This window comes from Heliangelus exortis, chromosome 2 (assembly GCF_036169615.1).
Source record: "Heliangelus exortis chromosome 2, bHelExo1.hap1, whole genome shotgun sequence".
NCBI lineage: Eukaryota > Metazoa > Chordata > Aves > Apodiformes > Trochilidae > Heliangelus > Heliangelus exortis.
In genome coordinates this window covers 79,171,004-79,195,990 of record NC_092423.1, presented here as the reverse complement: position 1 = coordinate 79,195,990, position 24,987 = coordinate 79,171,004, and the positions used below count along the sequence as shown (strand labels likewise).

At 41.7% G+C, this 24,987-nt stretch overlaps 1 protein-coding gene across 1 annotated transcript in view; it reads left to right on the top strand.

Moving 5' to 3' along the window:
• Nucleotides 1-15,436: 15,436 nt before the first annotated feature.
• The window catches only part of ANKRD33B (ankyrin repeat domain 33B), a 43,482-nt gene continuing 33,931 nt past the window's right edge, over nt 15,437-24,987 (top strand). Inside the window, exon 1 of the mRNA XM_071736676.1 lies at nt 15,437-16,324. Within this exon, the coding sequence (XP_071592777.1) occupies nt 15,908-16,324 (417 nt within the window). The 5' untranslated portion in view covers nt 15,437-15,907. The remainder of the gene's footprint in view (nt 16,325-24,987) is intronic.

Here is a 24,987-nt window from a genome sequence, read left to right as displayed (position 1 = left end):
CTAGTTGGCTTAGTTCAAAGGCTTGAAAGGCAACACTGTCAGGGAAAAAAAGCCATCAAAATATATGTGGAAAGTCAACTTTCAAAGAGGACACAGGATTTTTTTTAACATGTCAGAAGAGCACAGTTGCCCTTACTTGTTCTCCCTTCTCAAAAGCAGCCAACCAAATTAGGGTTAAAAAAACCCCACCCAAAGTCAAACAAGCAAGCATCCTAAAACCTAGGGAATTTTGCCTGAGCATTTAAAATGTTGAATTTTTAAGTAACAGAAAAGGGTTCCTTATAATGGGAAAAAGTTAAGCTGCCTTAATTACATCAGGACCCAAGAAGCTTGATATTGATCAGGAACTGCAGAGACTTCTCTATTAAAGCCCAGCACAGATCTATGCCTAATGAAACCTGCTCCAGAGTAATGAAAGGCTGGTCAAACAAAATCACTTTATTATCTTCTTGGGCCACAGATGAGAAGGTTGCAGTACAAGAACTGACATTAAGGGCAGACACCGAAAAGAAGCCAAGAACTTGGGCTGTAGATGCTGAACTGCCTACTAATTCTGAAATATTTTTCTAACTATGTAGCAGAATAACGGGGCAACACAGCTTGGGAGTATCTGTTGTACTGCTAACCCATAAATATATTTTCTTCACCAGATCTCTCAGGCAGGTGCACTCCCAAACCACTGATTACTAATTGCTAAATTTCAAATTATGCAGAGTTTTTAATAATTAATAACTAACTTACTAAGCCATTGAGATACTATTGCATTATAACTATCAGCAAACATTGGGAAAGTGGGATCTATATCCAAGATTACAGCAGAATTAGCTCAGACAGGCCATAGATTTGGGAAGTATGCCCAATTTGTGCATTATTTGTAGGAAATGCATCACAGATTTCAAGGCCCACCACGCTCAAGCTTTCAAAGATCCTGTACTCAGCCATATAGGCCACCAGCTTACCCTCAAAATCATCAGGTACTTAAGATAGTATATTTTTGTTTCTTTTACTCACTTTTCTAATTTTGAAATGTTTTCCAAATAAGTATGTGATTTCAGGAGCTCTGACACTGAGCAAAAATGAGAATATCATGAGACTCCACTGGAAACCAAGACAGTTGGTTTAACAGGACCAGGGTGTATTATTGTTATTCACAGGGAATTTTCCCACAAGTATGTATCTTGTTCTCAAAAGTTACTCCCAGTGGATCTCAAAGCTTTTCAAATCCCATTAATCTGTCCTTCAACAGTAGCCTTTGCTAAAACCTCCACTGGAACCCTCCAGTTGTGTTGGCAGCCTCCCTGGCCACATGGACCCAGGAGGTAATCTTAGAGGGAGGTAATTTTAGAGCCTCCAGCCTAGGAATAAGGGTGGTATTGACACACAGGAAGCAATCCTCCTGCTGCTCTCACCTGGAACCTTTGCCAGCATCCTGCCTTGCTTCCCAACCAGACCAGAAGAGCTCCACCAGGGAAATGTGCCCCTGCTCCACATTTCTAATCAGCTCAATGGCTGTAATATGGAAATCACCTTAGTGATTGAATTCATAAATGCTTAAAACCGATTTTCTCTCCAACTTATGCAGAGAGGTCAGGTGTACCCTGCTGAATATCCCCTGCCTAGTGTGGTTTTGAGCTGTGGTGCTCATCCAAGGCAGTCTCCTGACTCAGCCCATCTCACCTGCTCTTCCTCCACCCAGGGAGGAAGCAAACCCACCTGTTGCATGAAGTTGGGTGTTCTGCTGACAGGGGTTTACACCATCTGTGCTGTGTACACCAACACACCACCCCACAGAGAGAGAAATCTCACCCATTGCAGCACTTGTGCTGGTGCACTTGGCATACACAGCCCAAAATTACTCACTCCAAAACACTGAAATGGGGAAATTATGCATGAATTGATCTTGGCTGTCGCAGCACTCAACTCTGCCTCTCACAATTCTCATGTGTTTTAAGGTGTTATTAATGCATTTGTCTTACCTGCTAAATGTTTTACTACATGGAGGTAAATCCAGCTGGGGGGAAGAGCATGGAGGATGCCACTCGAAGGAATCCTAAATCCCAGAAAACAGCTACTGCTGTCACTCTGGTAGAGAAAGAAGACATAACCTGCTCATAGGCAAACCAGGTGACATGGTTGTCCCCAGTGGGACAGATGTTTGTCTCCACTCAGTCTCCCTCACCCAGGTGAATCCCAGCCCTCCTCCCCAGTCTCAGAAGAGGGACTGAGTTGGCCTTGCTCCTCACTCTCCTGGATGTGAAATCACCTGGAAAGTTTTGTGAGTGTCAGGAGCATTCTGAAAGTGCTATTCAAATATTTAGGAATGCCATGTGTGGTATAAAACCAGTGGCACCCGCTGAAAACATGCAAATGATCCAAGATCTACCCACTATCCAAGACTCTGCCCATTTTACATAATTGCGTCTTGCTACAGAAAGTGTCCTGATGGCATCAGCAAAGGATTGTCTCCACAGAAAGATAGTGAGCTTTCACATGCATAAAAACTAATTGAATCTCATCAAGATTGCTGTAGCAAGTCCTCGTTTAAACTGCAATATTTAAAGGGCATTTAATTCTCTTTCACAACTATCATTCTAAAAAAAAGTATATGTATATATATATTTTTTTTTACACAGAAACACAGGGGATGCTTCTGGTTCTAACACAAGGAAACATTTCTAGGTGGTGCAGTTCCAGAGTTAGCTTTAATATGGGTAAGAAAAAGGCAAGTTTGTAAACCTACACATTTGTTCTCTATTTTTTTCAGTTTTGAAAAAGGTATTTTAAATTTAGCTAGGAACAAAGAGAGGTGCAGAGGAAATGTTTTTTAAGTTGAAGGCCACTTCATTTCTATTTGGCAAAAACTTATCTCCTGTGGTTTAACTCTAGAGCACACCATTGAGTACAACACAATGCAAAACCTTACAGCAATGCTGCTGGTTTTGTTATAGGTAGAATGGATTTCCTTCTCTTAGTAACCTTATTTGAAGATATTTACCTTCACAACAAAAATTAGCAACAGTCTTTCTTTTTAAAATATGCTGTGTCCTTTTATTCCCAAAACAACATTTTCAGCAGAGTTTGCCATCAAACTAAGCTCAGTATAAAAAGTCCCCGCTGGGAAATCTCATTGCTAGGTGGTAAGAAAGATGCCATTTATATAAACCAATCAACAACAACAACAACAACAACAACAAAAAAAAAAAAAAAAAAAAAAAAAAAAAAAAAAAAAACCAGCTTGCTAGCAAGTTCTCTTTTCTCTCTGGCTGTTTTGTAAATAAAATCTCTCCTGGAAATTTCTAGGAAAAGCCAAGGTTTATTTTTCCTCTTTGCAATCTGAAATGACATTTTTCCCAGACAGATTACTTTACACTGAGCCCCTGTACCAATTACACTTCATTATGTTGCTTGCAATGCTAATATGCTCACTGGTGTAATTCAGCTTTTCTGAATAATATAACTAAGTGTGTTCAAAATGAAGGCAAAGCATTTACCTTTCCCTGACTGCCAAAATACTGCCTTCTAGGCTTCCAGTGGGAGAGTTATCATCAGCCTCAGCAGCAGCTCCCAGCTTTTGTTCCCCCTTATCGAATGGGCAGATGTGATACAGAACATGATCAGGATGCCCAGTGCCCCCAGGCAGGACATGCCACCTCCAGGCAATGACCAGAAAGGGGATACCCGGACTTGACTGTCAGATCACAGGAATGCAGAGCTAAAATAAAGGAAACACCTTTCCCCTTCAACTGCTGATTATTGTTAGGCAGCATAACTAAATTTTATGTGTCATGTCTGCTGAAAATGGAAAAACCTCTGTTTTGGGCAAATGCCTTAAAGTGAGGGAGAGAACTAAGAGGTCCAATCAGTCAAAAATATTCAAGTTTTGCAATTAAACTCTCCAAATTTTAGGAGTCCTAGAAAATCTGTCCATTCATGGATGCATTTGGGATGCCATCTGGTCAGCACTTCATTAAAAAGTGATCTGTAAGCAAAGAGAAGACAGCAATCATACGATTCCTGGACTGCATCACCACTTGCCATCATACTCTGGACTCCCTTTCAAACAGAATCGAGTGCAAACCCTCTTCTAGAGAGCTGTGTTGTCTGGCCTTGATCCTCCCCTACTACTTTCCTCTGGGGAAGTGAGATGCTCTTTCTTCTCCCCTTACTCTTCACCAAGAAAGTGCATATTTTCATCTTTTCCACAGATTAGATGATACATTTTCCTCCACTTAGTGTGCAAGTTCTGTCACAAATTCAAGACAGACTGTAGTGGAGGAAAGCAAAGAAATCTGAATATAACTTTACTTGAAGAGCCATCAAAACACTTAAGGAAAATTTCCTCATAAGATCTTGGTACTATACCAGTGCAAATAAATAGAGACGGGTAATGTAAACACAGATATCTACTGCTGAACACAAGACAAAACTTCAAAACCTAAAGGGATTCAGGGTATCTTTGACTGTGAGCTAACATTACCCTAATCATTAAAGAAAAAAAGTTTAATATGGTTACAACATTTCTGGCACATAAATAAGTGTTCAGCTTTCCAGGATTCCTGGAGAACATGAAGTCCCTTTCACTTTATAGGTTTTAGAGATTTGCAATTCATAGAATCATAGAATCATAGAATTAGCTGGGTTGGCAGGGACCTCAGAGATCATCAAGTCCAACCCTTGACCCACCGGTGCGGTTGCTAGACCATGGCACTGAGTGCCACATCCAGTCTCTTTTTAAATGTCTCTAGGGATGGAGAATCCACCACCTCACCGGGCAGTCCATTCCATTGCCTGATCACCCTCTCCGTAAAAAAATTCTTTCTGATATCTAGCCTAAATCTCCCCTGGCACAACTTAAGACTAATCACTAATGTAGCTGTTGAAGTCCAAACATTGATTTTAAATCGGAAGATGTTGACTGTAACACCTTAATTTCAGTTTCACCAACTGAAAAGCAGAGATAACAATATTCACCTATCACAGTGTCTTCTGATTATTAATTACTCCTTGTGAACCAGCTTAACTATAGAGATTTCACCTCCCAATGCTGCCTTCTTATAGAAGAAGTTAAAGACTTTCTTGTTGCTGGATGTGCAAGAAGCACATCAAAAAGAAATCATTCTAGATTCATTGGATGTTTCCAAAGAAAATAGAACTGCATGGAAACATCTATTTCCTTTAATGAATAAGTAGCAGACTTTATTTGCAGCTATGAAGGCAACACAGGCAATGAGAACAGTGAGGAAGGAGATTTTGCACTCTCTCTTAGGTATTACTTGTTAAGTGCCTCTGTACAGGGGGTCAGAAAAACTCCATACATACCAACTATGGCAGAATATGCTTTGAACAGCGACAGCTCTTCATTTTGGTTCAGGAAATATCCATAAGGAAGAGTATGGATAGTAACAGGATTTACCACAAAAGCACAAGCACATTGTTATCTGCTGACTTACCCCTCTCACTTCTTCAGTAGCAAAATAATGGAAATATATTTTCTTAAGCAGATGAATTCTTATAAAAAGAGATGCAACAGATTGAGTAAGATATATGAAATTGCTTAAATAATGATCATATAGGAGGTATTATTTCAAAAGAGGCATGTTTTACAGATAATCTGCTTCCTGGGATATGTCCCATGATGTTAATGATTTGTGAATATTACATTATTAAAAAAAAAAAAAAAAAAAAAAAAAAAAAAAGAAGAAGAAACAGGGGAACTACTGGGTGAGATGAGCATCTCTTTATTTTAACCCTGCAGTACGGCAATTGAAATAATTTCAGGAAAACATTAAATCAATAATCTCCTTAAAGAGCATCACATTTCTGCAAAGATGAAAATGAGTATGACCCTGTTAGAACAGGTAACCTAATAGATAATGTGCATAATATGAAAATAATAATCCCACAGTTATTCTATGAGTTTCTAAAATGCTTCCAAACCACACAGATCTTTATCAGGGAATTAATTCTCTCAATCACTTAAACACATGCACAAAGCCTAGCCAGAATATTTAAGCATATTTGTCTTTCAATACAAACCTCTACTTAATTGTACAATTGCATACTCTGGGAAAACACCAGTTAACACCAAAAAGACCTATTATTCCAGGAAAAGGTTGGATAGGAAAACCAAGAAATATTCTGAACACTGTTCATTGCACATACAAGAAATCATATTTCCAAGTATAGGGTGTCATTATTTTCATACTCTATGAAAAAACAAATGAAAATTGAAATCCTGTACTGAAGCTACAGAGTGGTCTTGTATCCATGTGGCCTTGCTGGAGACCACTTCGTTTTTCAGTGTCCTTGGTTGTATTTAAGAATGTAGAAGAAACAACCAGAGAGAAATCCAATATACTGAATATAGTAGCTGTGTTTGTGATAAAGTGTCATTTATAATATTTGCTGGCCAGCATTTATTATGTTCTAAAAAGAGAAATAGTTCCAAAGTGATCACTTTAAGCCCTTGATAGATCAATACCATATGTATTTAGATGGATTTCTATAATGTCCCAGTGAGGAGCCATATCCTCTTCCCCATCTGCCTGGCTATACAGATTTGAACAAGCGTGAGTCATATAAAGCATTTCAGAAGTGCCAAAATAAGACATCTGTAGATTTGAAGTTACATTATAGAATGCTTTGCAGCATTTGAATAGTCTCTAATTCCATTTCAGCACCTATAAAATGAGTATGATGTTCACCCTTAGACCATGAGCTGAGACTGTTTGCTGAAACAAGTCGTTCAATGCAAGTTATATTCTAAAGCACTCCAAATTCTCACAGGAGGGTGAACAATAAAATGTGATGATATATATGAATAAATTATGGCACAAAAACTTCTAGAATTTAATTTCTTTACTTTGTGAAATCATAGCTGTTTCAGCTTTTCTATCAGTGTTTCTCTGCTAGTGGATTGCATCAGATAGCAGCGTCCAACCCCCAGTCTGAATTAGTCAAAACTGAAATAAAAAGAGGATTAAAAAGATAGTATTTCAGAAATAGAAACTGGGTCACATATTAAGGCTTTCCCTGGGGTTTTCCAGAAAAATTAGAATTAGGATGAACTCAGCACTGATGTCTTTACTCTTTACTGATGTGAGGCAATAGTAAGGATAGGTGGACACATATCTATGGTACTTCCTTGGCTTCAAGAACCATCAAACTTCTATGAAACAGTAATGTCCTTAGGTCCCAAACATCCCAGGAATACAGAGCTGTACCATTATTGTCATTCAGGAACCAGCCTTCAGGGATGGAAATGCTCAAAGTTCCCACAGTTGTGAAGGAAATCTGTAGAAGAGAAGTGAATTGATCTTAAGCTTCAGAAGTGCAGGGGTAGATGTGCTACATGTTTTTTCCATATGGAATAGCATCAGCAGGCTTATTCATACCAGTATCAACCCAACTTATTTTTAGTTGCATTATTGGACAGCAAAAGAAAAGGAATACTGTTAGGAAAATGTGAAGAAAATGTGTGCTTTATTCCCTGTATGTGGAAATAAATTTCTTAAGGAAGGAACAAAAGATTTCAGTGTAAATATAACATTACTTATTTATTTTAGATACCCAACTGAGTGACATGTTTTCACACATGTATGTGGGGAGTCTTTTGCTGTGCTAACATTCAGAACTAAAATAACAGTTCACAAATGAATTCTCATGCACACTATTCCAGTTTGTCATGGTATAATGCTGGGTCAGCAATTAAGAGAGCAACAGATGCTCTTTATTAACCCCTCTCCCTTCTCAAAAGAGGAAAGAAAAGAGAATAAAGGAGAGAGCTTTATTGGCTGGAAACTAAACAAAAACAGCTTTCATGAGACAATAATGAGGCAAAGGAAAATAAAGAAATATGTACAAATATACACAACATCACTATTGTGCTCTACACCCCTCCCACCCCCAGTAACTCTCATGTCACCTCCAAGGCTTCAGGGCAGCCCTGAGAAAGTGGGGCTCCTGGAGTCAGCAGCAGTCAGCAGCTGGATGCAAAGAGCACAAAGATTCAGGAATGCACAGAAGAGGATAAAACACAGAAAAATGGATGGAGTATTCCCAGGACACCTTCCATGGACAAAGAGAGATTGAACATCATGATCACTCAAATTTGCAGCAAGTAGGACACATATAGGATGGAATACTTTGGTCAGTCTTGGTTACACCTCTGGTCCTCTCCTGCCCACAGGAGTGTGCAGGTGTGACCCTTTTTCCTTCCTTCCATTTCCAGCATTTTAGAATTTTAGCAGAACTGAGGAGTGCCCTTGGTTCTGCATACCATTCTCCAGCAGTAATTCTAAACATGGACCTTTATCAGCCCTAGAAGCAGACACCAGGTGAAAAACATGCTGTTAATTTCAGCAAGTGCAGTCACTTAGAAGACACTTAACTGAAAGTAAAATTATAAGAAAGAAAATTTGTTTTTTATCCTTACTTAAACCAAGACACAGTTAAAAAAACCTGACAAACCAATAATTATAATCTAGTAATGGAATATATATGGCATTTTTACACATGTATTAATCTCTCATATTGTATTCTTTTGGTTGAAGATATCAAAATACAGGAAAAGAAAATTAAGCAGCATTTGATAAACATTTTACGCTCCTACTCTCAATCTTCATTAGTCCCTTTTGAATGGAAAAGGCAGTCACTGATATTTCTGAATGTCCTGGTTTGAGTGCTAAGCCATGACACAAACAATGAATGTTTCCACAGCATTATGTGCATGAGAGGCATTTTAAGAAATAATGTGCAAAGTAAAAAGAAAACAGAAGATTTTGATGTGGAGGTTTCTGTAATCCACTCTCCAGAGATTGGCAGAGCCTCTGACAAATGTTTTATAAAAACTTCTGCTTTACCTTAGTATTTTAATAGCGCAATGTCTGCACATTAAAATAAATTTTCATCAGTTTTCTCCCAAGAAATTTCCTAAGACAGAACTTAAGAGAAAAATGAAAACAGGAATGCAGTGCTGGAGAATTACTGAGAATCCTTAAGGTCTTCACCATCAAGAGCAGCATATATTTCAGAAGAACAGCTCTGAGGGACTCTATCTAACCTCCTCCCCCTTCACTTACATTTGCTCTCCCACTGTCAGCCTTCTACCTGCCACCTTAAAAAAACCCAAAAAACCCAAAAAAACAAATCATAAATGCAAAAAATTATCATATTTGATGTGCCTTACCAATGCTAGAAGAGATGTTCTTCATAGCCCTAAGAAAATAATCCAAAAAGAGTTAATTAGGTGGCTTCCAAACTTCCTCCAGTGAAGCTGTGCCCCACCAAGCAGTGCAGGGGCGGTAGGTACTCACCTTTCAGGTGCTTCTTGTAGGAACTGCCCTGTCTGCTCAGGTCTAGCACAATTTGCCTTGAGAAACTTACCTGCTACTAAGCACTGCTGTCCCCAGGGAGCTCAGCACTGGCAGGACTTGAAAGATTCAAGTACAAGCTAAGATGAGCTGAGCTACACCCAACACTGTGCAGGGGAAAAATAATATTTTTCTAGCATGGGCCATGCTATAAGATTTCAAGGAGGAATGAAATACAGGTTCATGTTAAAAGCAGAACACCACTTCTTTTCGTTTAGTTTATAGCTAGTAAATGAAATTAAAAGAACTACTATCAAAAGTTCACGCTTATGTCCTTCTGTTGTATTAACTGCACAGAAACATCAATGGACTGGTATTACAGATACTTTAAACAACATTTAATCTGACTGAGCACCATCTGGAAAAAAGACAGCAATTAAGAAAGTACTAACATTTAGCAAGATGATTGCTAATATTTCTTATTCTCTTGCTCCACTCTCGTAATTCAGCTCAAGCCTTCTGCTTCTACCCATTGCTCCTAAGCAGAGGTTGCTTCTCAGATTAAGCAGAATTTCACATCAAATCTTGGCCAGGGCATAGAAAAACTGAGGGTCCAGCCCTGCTTCTTCCGAAGAACTTTATAAGGGGGGAGCTCTTAGTAAGTCCAGCTGAATCTATTCATTTGTTAATGCTCTCCCCACTTACCTTTCCATTCAGGTAAATAAGAGAACAAACACTGTCTCTCTTTGGCTCTTTCTAATCAGAATGAAACATTTCCATAGTGATCTTTTCAACTTAATAACTTAATTCTTACCTTGAATGTCTTCTTCACACTTATGTAACCAGCAGTAACACACAAATACAGGACATTACCTGATGTCTTTTGGCTAAATTAATGTCATTCGTGCCTCACAGCACCTAGCCCTAGCAAAGCATCTAAATAAAAAATACTTTATTTGGCATCATAAATATGGGGCTGGATTTATTTGTCTGCAAGCCCTGCCAAGAACTCAGCAACTCCAGGAACCAGTTTGCTGACATCCATGTGTAAATATTGTATTGAGACTAAAATCAAACAGCCAGGTTTTGAAGCTGCAACAAGTCTGTTTTGAGGACCAACACAAGGCTTGGAGGCAGTAATATTGAAAGCACAAATTGCTGTCAGTCTGTCTCCAAAAATCAAAAACATACTATCAGTGAAAACAAATAACCCATCTCTTTTAGTGCCTTCTTTCCCTCAGTGACCATGTTTTCTATGAAAGACACCCCCATGGCACCCACTGTGACCCATTCCATGGACCAGGTTAGCCTTGGGGTGATGCTGGCTTAGGTTACACCACCAAACCCATTTCCCATATTGGCCTTCTGGAGACCTCAGCTTTTCTCTCATCGGTGAGAAGGGGCATATTGCTTAAGGGAGGTTTCCCTATGCTCTGGATGCTTCCCTTGGTGGAAGTGCCAAAGAGTGGTCCAGTGCTCACAGAAACACCTTCCATGCATCTCAAAAAAAAAAAAAAAAACCCAAAACAAACCAAAAGCAGCTTTTACAAGCAATTCAACAGAAACAAGATAGCTCTTACATTTAACAGGGTGGTATTGCTGCTATGGCTGGCACTGCCAGGTAATGCTACACTGCTCCATCTTTTCATGTGCTCTCAGCACAAACCTACAAAGAGATGGGTGAGGTGGCAAACAGCTGCAGAAAAACCTGTCTGATATACAGCTGAGAATTTTTAAGACCCTGGAATGACTGAAACCACTTAAGTTGCCAATTTGTAATGACTGAAACCACTTAAGGTGCCAATTTGTGGGAATAAACCAGGCAAGTGCATAAACAGCATAGATACCTCACCAGAAAATCCTAAGCCTCAGATTCTCAACTGGTAGATTTTTACAGGCAGATGAACTGAGGAATAGAGAAAGACCCTCAGAATTTCAAAAGTGAGTGCATAGATGTCAGATGGGCAAAAATAACACATGAACAGGCTTCTTCTTAATCAGAAATTTTAGATAACTAAACAACATAAGCCCCCAAAGCTAAATATTTTAAAATTTTATTTCATTATGGAAACCAATGCTTTTGTTCTGACTAGATTTAAATTTTAAGGATACCAGTGATAACTTGGAGTGCATTGTGAATTTTTTTCCTCACATTAAATTATTGAATGTAGGAAGGACACTTAACACTCACTGAATCTTCATATTAATATTACTATTGCAAATGAATCTCATTAAATCTCAATCCCAGAACTGCTTCTAATGAGATAGTTTACAAAACTTAATGAGTCAAATGTGGGATGCCCTATTAAAAAAACTGATTCTTCAAAGGAAACCCTGTCTACATAGGGACAGGTGAGGTCTGCTCTGAGTTTCCTGCCTTGTTCATTACCGGCAATTAATTTTTATGAGATACTTATGGTGATAATAACTCTGGGCTTTAAAATTATGTTTATTTCTTTGCTTTTATTACAAAGCTCATAAATACACTAGCACCTAACTTATCTGTGCCTGGGAAGATCATGGAACAGATCCCCCTAGAAGCCATGCTAAGGCACACGGAGGACAGGGAGGTGCTTCAAGACAGCCAGCATGGCTTTACTAGGGGCAAATCCTGCCTGGCCAACCTAGTGGAGTAACTACAACATCTGACAAGAGGAAAACAGTAGATGTGATCTATCTGGACTTTTGCAAGGCCTTTGACACCGTCCTCCACAATATCCTTATCACCAAGGTGGAGAGATATGGTGGACTGTTCAGTGGAATTGGCTGGATGGCCACATCCATAGGGTAGTGGTCAACAACTCAAAGTTGAGATAAAGAGCAGTGACAAGTGGTGTCCCTCAGGGGTCCATACTGAGACCTGTACTGTTTAATATTTTTACCAGCGATATAGACAGAAGGACTGAGTGCACTATCAGCAAGTTTGCAGATGACACCAAGCTGAGTGGTGCTGTCTATAAGCCAGAGGGATGGGATGTCATCCAGAAGGATTTGGTCAAACTGGAGAGGTAGGCCCAGGTGAACCTCATGAGATTCAACAAGACCAAGTGCACCTGGGTCAGAGAAATCCTCACTATCAGTACAGGCTGGGAATGAGATTTAATAAAGTAGCCCTGTAGAAAACAACTTGGGGGTGGTGGTGAATGAAAAGCTGGACATGAGCCAACAGTGCATGTTTGCAGACCAGAAGGCCAGTTGCATCCTGGGCTGCATCAAAAGAAGCATGGCCAGCAGATCAGGGGAGGTGATTCTGCCACTTCTCTCTGGTAAGACCTCACCTGGAGTATTGCATCCAGCTCTGGAGCCCTCAGTACAGGAAGGACAAAGTTCCTTACCATGAGGGTAGTGGAAAAATGGAACAGGTTGCCCACAGGGTCTTGTCCTGAGGCCTTGTCCCTGTAGATGTTCAAGGATCTGAGCAACCTCATTGATGAGGATCTGAGCAACTTCATCTAGTTGAAGGTGTCCCTGCTTAATGCAGGGGGGTTGGACTAGATGACCTTTAGAGGTCCCTTCTAATCTACACTGTTCTGTGAACTTCAATTATGTTAACTGGTATCTTTTCTAGATGAAAGATTTGAGGCTATCGTCTTACAAATGGAATAAAAATGTCTTTTTTTTTTTTTTAATATATAACTTGAAAGCCTTTGCAGACCTATTTTACAGCCTTTCTTCACATTCTTTTGATTTGATTTTCACACTAGAACTTAAACAACAAGAAACCTTTTTGCCCCATACAGGCTGTGTCACTGAAAGAACAGAGAAGGTATAAGCTATTTTAATTCTGAAACCATGCCCAAGCAGACTAGCCTTGGTGGGAGCTTCTATGCTGGCAAGATAAGTGGCTGCAGCATCATAGGGATCCATGTAACAGTTTACATCCAGTCAGCTGCACCTTTCTGCAGCAGCTCATTGTCAAGCTGCATGGAGATAAAATACTTTGAATTACAGTCTCATCAGAAGTTGAAAAAGTTAAAAATTCGATGGGAAACACAGTGTCTGCTCTGTACTAGCCTGACACCTTGCTCTGAAAGCTCAAGCAACCTAGCATTGCTCTTTGAGAGAAAGGATGAAAGCATCAAGCTCAGGTGAGAGAAACCAGTTATCATCTCTGAGGTCCCTGCACGACAGCTATGGGAATGGACGGATTCATTTCTTCTTCATTAATAAGCTGATAAGGTAAACTTTGAACACAGGAAAAAAGGATGAACTTTCAGAATCAAGAAATTTTTTTCCTATATTGAAATATCTGTTATTTCCTTCTAATTAGAACCAGGGTGTTTAGGATTGGGGTTTTTTTGGGTATTCTGTGGGTTCTTTTTGCTACTCAGAATTACTGCTGCCTGCATCTTTGTTAATATATTTAACATGTATTTTTTAAAAATAAATATTTTTTCTTGTCAAATTATTTTATAAGACAGAAACAAACCAAATGTACTTAATGAATCAATTCTTACAGATGAACTGAATCGTCATCCCCCCCAAAATGTTGTTTCCCTCTAGGTAGAAATAGGTTTTTTGTTGTTACGCTATTCAAAGTTACTACAGACCAAAGTCTTCCTGAGCTTTTACAATGACTTGAGGATGAAAACAACACAAATGCTCCCTGCCAGCTGCAACATCTCAAAGAAAAATGAAGCTCTTCCAAAATACTACACTAAGTGCCACTATCTGTTGAGCAGATCTTTGGCCATACTGAGTAGGAAACAAAAAGTTAACTGAAAGAGCCTTTAGACTTCTTAAATGTGAATACTGAAGAACTTTATAGACAATAAGAGTACAAAGTCAATCCTAGGGAGCTGTCATTATGCAATTCAAGCCATCTGTGAGGCATTTGATTTGAGAACAGAGACACAGAGTAGGATCAGGGTAAGGGCCTTTACGCAAAGACATAACCAGAGACTGGAGCCATCACCATGAGCATGGCTGGCAGTATATGTCAGCAATGATCTCAGAGGTGTCTGGAAGTGAAAGAATAGTTTAATCTCCTTTCTTCCTAGTTTAGCTTCTTTGCAGAAGCAGCCAATCAGGGAGCTATTTATTACTAATTCTGATTACAGATATCCTTCTGCTAAGCACTGGGCTAACCCCATCAATTAAGAGATCAGCAAAAAGACACTGGGCTTTGTATCACTGATGGTGTCTGGTTCATGTATTTTCTTGAAAGACTGCAGGCATCTACTACTTGGGACCCTTAGGTCACACTTACATTTTACTCTCTGTTCACACCTTCTTTTAATGCAGAAAGTGTCTATCATACTCCTCCATACCTCAGGCAGAGGTATGTTTGTTTCCCTCTTGTCAGACAGGGACTTGGATGCTGGACATTCACCTGCTGATGCCTATCATATATTTGAGGTTTGCTTCAAAGTGCTGTTGAAGAAGCAGATAGCCTATTTTGTTGGCTTAAGGGCTTTCACCCCCAGTTTCCCTGCCAGTGAATGGTGCTAATCCAAGGCATTTGAAAGGGAAAAGGGTTTCAGAAGAGCTCTGACAAAGCAGGAGCTCAATTTATACATGCATTATTCCTGTCAACTTAATCTCCAAATGCCTTCCACAAAAAGTATGTGCCTGACACCTCTACAGATTCTGTCAGGCCTGCGTTACACGATTTAATGATTTGCTTCTTTTAAAGCTCTCCTTCAATACATACAAATTCCGTATAATAACTTCCCTTAGTTTCAGTATTTATTCCAAAAGATGGATTCTGCACAGGCTGGCTGTATTCCTGAAAACTTTGGCGTGCACGGCCGCAATCCCGGCTTTCGGGACCACACCATTCGTGCGTGAGGACCGAGGGGCAGCCCCTGCCTGCCCTGCCCCGAGCTCCGTCAGCCCCTTTCCCCACGGCGGCGCCGAGTTTCCTCCCCCGCCCAGATGCCAATGGCTGGACGTCGGGGCATGGCGGATCGGCAGGTCCGGTTCGGAGCTCGGAGGTGCTCTGGAAATTCGGGTTTCCCACCTGTCAGCCGCAGTCCGGTCGAGGCGCACAGGGAGCAGCCGCCGCAGCTGCCCGCTCCCCCCGCACACCGCCTCTGCACCCCCCCCCCCCGCACCCCCGCTCCGCCATCCCACCCCCTCACCCCCCCTCCCACCCCCGATGGCAGCGCGCTAAGCCGGAGCCCCGAGCTCTTCAAAGAGATGCTGAGCCGATTACGGGCCAGGAGTTTGACAACAGCCTCCTCGCCCCAGACCTGCCCTGCCCGCCGGCAGCTTCTCCCCGCAGCCGCCGCTCTGTTGGGCCGGCTCCAGGGGAACCCCGAAGGGCAGCAATGCCCCGGGAGCGGCCAGCCGCCGGCTTGCTGCAGGGCCCCCCCACGGGAGGGGCCTGAAACTTGCGTGAGGTGGGGGGGAGGCAGAGGGATCCCGTCCCCTGCCCGGCCGCGGATTTGCACGGCGGAGAAGGCCCACAGTTGCCAGCCGGGCAGCGTTCGGCGGGTGGGAGTGGGTTGCCGGGGGCTCCGGGTGCTGTGACCGCCCCCCCGGGCAGTGCCCCGTAGCCGGCAGGCCAGGGCGGCCCGGCGGAGCCTCTGTCCGCGGGGCCGGGCGCCGGTCGGGGCGGAGGGGAGCTCCCGCGTCCCGTCTCCGGGGCCACCATGGTGCTGCTGTCGGGGGACGGGGAGCAGCTGGCCGGGGAGCGCGTCTGCCCCGCTCCGGCGGCGGCCAAGGAGGTGCCCAGCGCCGAGTCGGAGAGCAGCCCCGAGCAGGGGGAGGCGGAGGCTGGAGACGAGGCGCTGGACGAGGAAGAGGATGAAGAGGAAGAGGACAGTGAGGAGTACGAGGACTTCTCCGAGCTGCCCGACACTTGCAGCATCGCCTCAGACGACTCCTTCTACCCGCCGCGAGGGGTGGAGGACGAGGAGGACCGCTGGTCCCTGGAGGAGGAGCGCGACAGCCCCGAGGCGCTCAGCCTCTTCCGAGCCTGCTGCACCAACAACACCATCGTGCTCAAGGCGCTCATCCGACAGGGCCCCGAGGAAGAGGAGGTGCGGGAGACCGACCGCAACCGCCGGGTGAGCATCCCTGCCCGGCCCGCCCCGGGAGCCGCGGGCACCCCCCCATCCCGCGGAGGGGAGGGTTATCTCAGCTGCCATGCCACGCCCGAGCCCCCCGGGGAGCAGAGCCGGGAGGCAGGAGGCGGGTAGGGGTGGGTGCGTGGGTCGGGAGACACTTTTTCCATATGAAGGGGGGCTGGTCCGCAGTCCCGTGGGGAACGGGAGCCCTTGCAGCAGGGGGTGGGAGAAAGGTGCAAAGCTTTGCTGGGCTAGATGCAACTTCATGACTTTGGCAAAGAAGAGTCTGGTTTGTTGGAAGAAAGGTTGAGATTCCTGTTTTCCCACCATCGGTTTTGAGTTGGATCTTGTTTTCCAGCAGTTTACTTGGGACAGAGTGACTTTGCTAGCAACTGTTGTGGGCAGCAGGACTAAACCTTCCTCTTTGCTGACCAGTCCATCACATGCAGTACTTCATGCTTTTCACCTTGAGAATTTGAACAACTTTGAACAACTGATCAAAGTTTGTGTTTTCCTTTTTTTTTTTTTTTTTTTTTTTTTTTTTTAATTTAGCTCCCCCCAAAACATAACTTTTTTCCAGTCCCTAGAATGCCAAGCAAGGCTTGGGGTACTCCTGTGCTAATATCAGACTTTTTGGAGTTCTCCAGATGTTTTTGTTGATGGTGGCCTATTTTGGGGCTTTGTGTCAGTACAAGGTTTGTCATTCTGTTTTCACCTGCTACCTAGTTAAGTGCAGGGGCAGAAGTGTACTGCACTAACCAGGAGGAGAAAACTTTGGAAAGATTTCTGGGGTAATGTAGAACTGGGACGTTTCAGCAACACTATAGAACACAGGCAACAGCAACTTCTCTCACTAGTATTACTATAAGTCATATTAAAATTAAAAATTTTTGCTTGTAGTCAAGTACTTTGCATAAACAACAACTACTATGTGACAGCAATGCTTTTAAAGAAAGCCTGAGTGATTTCAGCTGGGCAACTGAATTGCACATCCTGGTAAAGTAAATGTTCTTTAATTCAAAAGTAATGCTATAATTTGGGTTTGGGGCTGCACAGAGAGGGGCTTTTTGTCTTACATGTGTTGGACTTTCCCTACAGAATATCTTTATTTCTGCCCACCCCCTTCCCCCTGGATTCTTTTAGTAGATATTTTAGTTCACTGATTTACAGTAAACTTCTGCAAAAGATGTAAACACACATATGAGGGGGTAGCAAGCTTTAGTATGGGGGTTGGCATGAGCACCTGAGGGTAGAATAGTTTTAGATCAGCTTTTCTGCCTAAGCCAACATGTGTTGTAGTTATATACCCTTAGTGACATGTATGATCCAAACGTACATTGCAGGATATTTTGAAAATCCTGAATATACACCAGTTCTGTGTATGAGGCCTAGGCCTGAGCTACAGCCCCAACCCAGGCCTGGCATTACATGGATGCTCACCTCCACTAATTAAGCACTATTCAGGTGTGTGACAATTAGGAGGTTTGGTCCCCCTGTATATGTGGTGTAAAAGACCAAGTGACTCATGGCTGTCCTTTCTGAAGGAGTGGAACTCCCACCCAGCAGAGGGTATGAGCTATCTGGGAAGCTGGAGACATCCTCTGCCTCAGGGCTGGGGTCATCCAGAGCTGAGTCAGGGCGCGTAACAAAGCTGACCAGAGGCATCATCCCCCAGTAGTGCTTTCTGTAGAGGTGATCAGATCAGGGCAGTAAAACAGTACATTCACCCTTCTTCATCTCACTTCCCAAAAACCAAGTTACTCTTCTTTATCACTCCAGCTTCCCAGGAAAGAAACAAGATTTTAGCCTGTATCCAAATAGATATTTGTTCATACTGTCAAAAAACCCAAAAGCTTTTCTTACTTAAGCAAATATTCCATTTGACCTGAAGTAAAACTTTGACATCAAGTTATCTTTTCTGCATTTTTTTAAATGGCAACAAAGAATTTCTGTAATTCAGCAACTTCTGGAAGCCTCATGAATGATGCAGAAGACATGAGTTCAGCTCTCTCTCTGCCTGAGGGAATATGAACCCTCACAGCAGTACAGAGCAGGACAGATGTGAACGGGATGGGAGCAGCCTCTCTTCTGGGAAGCTGAAACACCAGGTGTGACCACAGTCCTGATGTCTCTGTGTCAGGGCTGGCCAGCCTGAGTGCTCCTCATCCCCTCTTCTCCAGGATGGGAGCAGGGTATTGGCCTGCAAACCTGGTTAAACCACAGTCTATTATCCACAGGCCCTTACTAAAATACCAAATGAAGAACCAGCTCCTGTTCTGATTCTGTGTCTCTAGTCTCAGCTTTTCCCCCAGCGACTGCTGTTCAGATAGTCAGGGAGAATTCACCTTATTTTGCAAAAGAAAGCCACCTTTTCCAGGGAACCTTACCTGAAAAAAAGAAGTTTCCCTCAGCCTTTTGAATGCCCTTTCTGTGGAGTTTTTGCAGCACTTGAATTTGCATGTTGTATAGAACCATTGCACATTACTCATAAACAACACTTAGTGTTACTGTCAAAAAGTAACTGAATGAATTATATACACCACTTGTGCTAATGGAATTTTCCAGTTGCTGAAATATGTACTCACAGCTTTCAGCATCTCTTTTCACCAGGATAATGTTTGTTTACAGTACTATCTGACATGGATAATTTTATTTTTTTAATGAATAAATAGGATAAACTTTTGTTTATTGTAAGATTTCTGTAAGGCAGGAGAGAGAAGGAAGAATAACTCGCTTTTTGAAAAGGAGGATGGTGAAGGGAGGGCTTTCAAACAGTAAAATTATTTTCATGACTCTGATCTGGTAACACTTGTTTTGTATATACAGGACAGTTTCATTTCTTTCAACTTAAAAATTAATTGTTTTTCTTTTCAAAATAGATAAAATATGTAACAGGTTATGGTACTAAGACAATACCATATTTCTGAAAGTAAACTCAAATCTCAAGATGTAGCATGAAGAAAAAAATTCCTAATGGTAACATTTTTCAAATTTACCTGGGTACAAATAGCCTGAGTTTTGCAATTGTTTTGGTTTTAATTTTTTACCTTGGTTCTAAAGCAATGCTATGTGTAAATTTAAGATTTGGAAGGCATTATTTCAAAAAATGCTAATATCCAGAGGTAAACTTACATATTTTCCTCAATCTTTTTCTTATCAAAATACGTCAATTCTTTCTTGTGGAGACAATTTGCCACAGCTGGATAGACTTTTCATTTGGGTTTCTACAGAAGTGTGTTTTTCCAGTGCTCTTTTTGTGAGCTGCAGAACCACCTGCCAGGCACAGGTTTTCGTTAAATTCTCCTTCCTGCAGTAAACCAGACTCCACAACAACCAATTTATTAGTCACCACATGTAGCCTGAAGACAGGTAGCCTTTCTGCCTTGTTTTCATTGCTGTTAAAAAGCCAGCAGATTATATATCATTGTCTGCACAGGATCCCCAAAGGGCTGATGCCCACATCTGCTGTTGCACTGCTCTCTGTATATGGACTCTCAGAAGACTGTCTTGGTATTGCCCCTTTTCTCTCCAATAGCAAAATATTTAGAAAATAATTATGACAGCAAATAACATACAAATAGCAGATAATAGCATTACAGAATGGGTTGGGTTGGTAGTGACCTGAAAGATCATCTGGTTCCACTTCCCTGGCATTGGCAGGGACACCTCCCACTAGACCAGGTTGCTCCAAGCCCCATCCAACCTGGCCTTGAACCTGTCCCTTCATCCCCTTCCTGGGAGGGGACATCTGCAACTTCCCTGTGTAACCAGGGTTTCAGTGTCTCACCAGCCCCACAGTAAAGATTTTCTTCCTAATGTCTAACACAAATCTGCTCTCCTCCAGTTTAAAACCATTACCCCTCAACCTCTCACCACACGCCCTGATATAAAAGTCCCTCCTCAGCTTTCCTGTTGGCACCTGTAGGTACTGGAAGGTCACTATAAGGTCTCCCTGGAACTTTCTCTTCTCCAGGCTGAACAACCCCAACTCTCTCAGACTGTTTTCACGGGACAGGTGCTCCAGGCCTCCCATTCATTGATGCTGATGTATTTACCTGCCATGTGCTGGCAATAAAGAGGGATTTGCAAATATATATGAGAAAATTAAATGGTGGCTCCAGTGAAGTCTCCTGATCTAGCTGAGGCCAGAGTGTGATCCAGGAAATGATGTTGCTTTTCTCCATGTGCTGTGGGTCTTGGTTTTGCCTCCTTACTATCCACATTCCCAGAATTTCACATATTTGCATCTTATAAGTTCAGCATCGCTTCATATTAAATCTTGCCTGGAGAACAGAATTATGTATACTCGGAAAGGGTAGAGTTTCAAAATCTGGTGTTCTGTTACCACAGAATGAAAACAAATTTAGAAATTTGCCATGACAATAGAGAAAGAAATAAGGGACTGGAGAGAGAGAGAGAGAAAAGAAAGTGAAGACATTGTCATACCAGATTGAAAATAATTACTGCAGCTCATTTGAAGAAAGATTTTGTGTTAACCATCCATGTGGTATAGTCTATATTAATAGATAGTCTGTAGCTGTATTTTAGAGCTGATATATGTGCAAAAACATTCTGTTGCAGTTTTTTTCAGCTTTTTATTTTTTATCTCATTGTTCAAAGGATAATATAATCTGGTTCAGTTTATTGTTCTATGTGGATACTGTACATTTGTGATCTTCGCTTTGCCCCCTTAAAATGTGACGACATAATAATCTATGTGGCTTGTAATCTTCAACTTTCAGAAAATATTCCTAAATCCATAGTTGAACTCAGTTAACTCTTGCTGTTGAGACTTGGTACAGGGCACTGTTGATCAGTATTGCTCTGGAGTAACTTTTCCTTTGAGGCACAGTAGTTCTGCAGCTCTGTCAACCAAGCAGGCCTGGAGATTCTTTTTCTTTTTTTTTTTTTTTTTGGTTGTTGAAGGCTGTCGTTCTTCTAGATCTAAATGTCTTTCTATTTCTCCTCTTGTGATACTTAGTAGAAAAAAAATAAATGAAGAATTACCTGGGGAGGGACAACAATGCATCAAAACCCTGGAAGTTGCTGTTACTAAATGAACAAAAATAAATTAGCTGTGTCCTGGTGTGAAACCTATTTGAAAAACTTGTGGGAACATAGGGTTGTGCCAGACATGGATGTAAGCCCAGAGGAGTAGGAGCAGGAGAGGTTTCCTGGGGGGTGGTTCACACCATGGTGTAGTGCATGAATTAGAAAGAAGTTTTCCCTGCTCTCCTTCTCTCCTCAGCAGACAGCAGTGGGTTTTTACAGAGGGTGATTCAGACATCTCTGTTGTGCTCATGCTCTGACTGCTGTCCCCTCATGCTCTGCTAAAGAGCCTCCTTCTGATGACTTCTGGGAGAGTTTGCAGAGGTGAGGAACATAAGATCTCTCACTGAGGCACTGTGCATACCTCCTGAAGTGGACACACCGTGTGTGAGAGCAGCTGAGAGGGACCCCCTGAACAGAGTGGAGATGTTTCTCTGAATGCAACCTAAGTTTGCTTGTGTGTTGCTGGCAGTAAAAGGATATTTTGGAATGGTATCACTTATTGGTGTCCTTATTGGACTCATGATAGCATTGGAGGCATCAGACAGGTTGTACTGGTCCCACTGCTCTGTGCTTCAGACTGGTTCTCAGCAAGGCAAAGCAGCTCACAGGCTTTGCATTGCCACAGTGAGAATGTGTCAGGCAACTCAGAAAGTTGAGGGAGCGTTACCCTTCAGAGTTTTTCACAGGGAGATGCACAGTGAGTACTTCATGGAGTTGACATCAAAATTTTTCTTTGCCAAAGGGCTGTGCTCCTGAAATTGGAACTGGCTGAGAAGGAGCCTGTGGTTCAGTTCTCGTGTCCTTGGTGAGGGGATATTGGGCTGCATGATGCTTTTCTAGAAAGTCATGTATCACAGAAAGTGCCAGAGCTTGTGTAACGCACCATTAACCTTTTGTTGTTGTTGTTATTTTTGTTGTCTTCATGATGCTAGTGTGCAAAAATAAAAAACCTAGGAGTACAGCAGTGTGTGGTGAGGATCTCTGTGTCAGATACTTCTTTTCAGTTCTCATGGCACATAGTGTAAGTCACCCCATGGCAGAAAAAGGATCTGAAGAATGTAATCTGCTATAGCACTGGGAACTTCTTTCATTCTTTTACAGGCAGTTTCGTTTTCCTCATATTCTCTGATGCAAGGTAGTCTCATGGGACAGATTGCATTGAAACTTACCAACCATGAAAGGTAATTTTTTTAGGGTGGAAATAGTTTTTAAAAGACCCAAGCAGCAAAAGTAATCTAATTTGAATCCTTTGAAAAAGTGAAGAAATACCCAAATGCATTAAAAAAGTCCCTGGAGATGCATATGTGTTTAAAAACAGAGTAAGCAAGGCAAAGCAAGGAACAGCAGACCTCAAAATTCAGAATCTGCTCAAAACAAATCAGAAACCCTTCAAATCCCGTAATTACAGCTCAGGAGAAGCTGTCACAAAGGAGTAGACAGAGCATGGAAAATATGAAGTCAGTTGGCTAAGAGGGAACTCGGTGAGCTAATCAGAGCCTGGACCAGATTGATAGAGATGGGCAGTCGGAGGCGTTGTCAGAAGCGCGTGGGCAGGTTTGCTGTCTGCCTGCCTGCCCTTGTCTGCACTCCTCTGGAGTGTGAGGTAATGCCTTTGTAAATCTGGCACAGTGGCATATCCTTTAACATAACTGGAAAAGAAGGATATGCCCGGAACATGATTTCTGTGGAGTAAAGGGAACACTTAGGAAGGACCACGAGGGTGCTGAGACATGAAGAATGGGAATGCAGGTCTTTAGCAGAGCACTGGAAATGAGTGACCAGACCTGCTGCATCCTCCATGTGGCTGACAGGTATTAAGATCTGATTTGTACTTTGTGTCAAAAGCAGCATCAGCTAAAAGACAGAACTCTTACTGATGTTGATAGATGTAGATTTGAAGCCCTCATCAACATGAAAAAGTTGTACAAGTGCAGTGTAGTTTCAAGCTATGCAGTGATAAAGAGAGGTTTCCTTGAAGAATTTTAACAAATTGCTTAACGCAAAGTGTATGGAATAGGAGGGATGTTTTTAGCCTGATGGTAGCCCAGAAGTAAAGGTCATAGCAATCTTATGTTCTAGTTTAAGCAGTCTTTCATGCTAGTATCTTAAATCGAGTATTTGGACTTGCAGAGCTGTGATGACCCTGGTTACCCAACTGAGCATCAGTTGACTCCAGATGTAATAAAATATAGCTGCATTTAAAAAGCTAATGGTTATTTAACAAGACTGGTTGTCTGGGTTTTCTGTCATCAATAATTATGAAGGATCTACCATTGTGTCTTCAACAGATTATATCTGTAATATAGGTAAGAAATATGACCTTGGGTTTCCTTACCGCATTTTTCCAGGACACTCTTGGGGGTTCTTTTCTCAGTGCATAATGTACCACTGCTAATTCCTAGGAGCCACAAATCTATATTCTCATGGAGGAATTACTCAAGGAGGATTATTTGAACTGATTTTCTCCCTTAAATGTCCATAATATCTTTCCAACACGAGAGCACATTCACTCTACTCAGAGTTATAATCTCTGGAGCAGACCAACAGTGTCCACACAGCCAGCATTTGGGACCAGTTTTTCTGAGTCCTAAGTGGCTCTCCTAATCCTAATTCACTTTTTTTTTTTTTTTTTTTTAAGGCTTTTCAAATTGAAGAGCCCAAACTAGCATAAGTCAAAAGAACTAGTGATATTTCCTGCTGTGTTACGGTTTGGGAAGTTATTAACTGATACTAAAATTGGTACAATACCTATTTGCAAATGCTGGGTACTTTTTTCAGAAGTGAAGAGAGAGCTTGAAAGGTAGGATGACAGAGTGAAATTATAAGATGCTCCATTTTTTCCCAAATTAGGTTTTGTCATTAATATCAGTACCTTTTCCAGTTCTCATAGTACTTTTATACAAATCATGCTCTTCTGTATAGCTTTTTTGGCAACTGAGACTAGAAGTACATTGCCTGCTGACAATTTTTCTGTATGTTCTTATACTGCCTGTCACTAACACTGTGGAATTACGATTAACTTTTGGGGTTGAGTTACAAAAAGCCCACTTAGTAAAAACTGCTCATAGACTTTTTCAGTAGAAAAGAAAATCAATGTGAAATCAATGAAGAGCTCCCATGGGATTTATTTGAGACAGGAGTTCACATTTGATGTTTTCATAAACAAAGTTCCTCTCAGAAGGTTACTCTTCTATATTATTTAAAATGTTAGGCCACATAGGTTTGAATTTACCTATTTCTTATGGTTTTTTTCATTAAAACTGAAAATAAGAACTCTCCAACCTGGGCTAAATGTAATCTTGTAGCATAGCCAGTATGTCACAAAAAGAAATAATTAAGCCCAGTCTGAAGAGGATGGTTGTCACGGAGCCTGTAGTTGCACATCTGGCAGTGAATTAGCAATTCAAATTGTATCCACTGTGGGAAAAACCCACGATGAAGAAATAGTTCCCATTTTTCAATTCTGTTGTTTTCTGTTACGTCTGTTTAATTCCACAGGGAGCAATCTGAAAGCAAGCTGATATAAAATGGGAACGACTCATGGACAGGCTCTTGTTGCTTCACACGTTTAGGATGTAGAATGTTTGGAGCTTGATCCTGTAATACCCTCT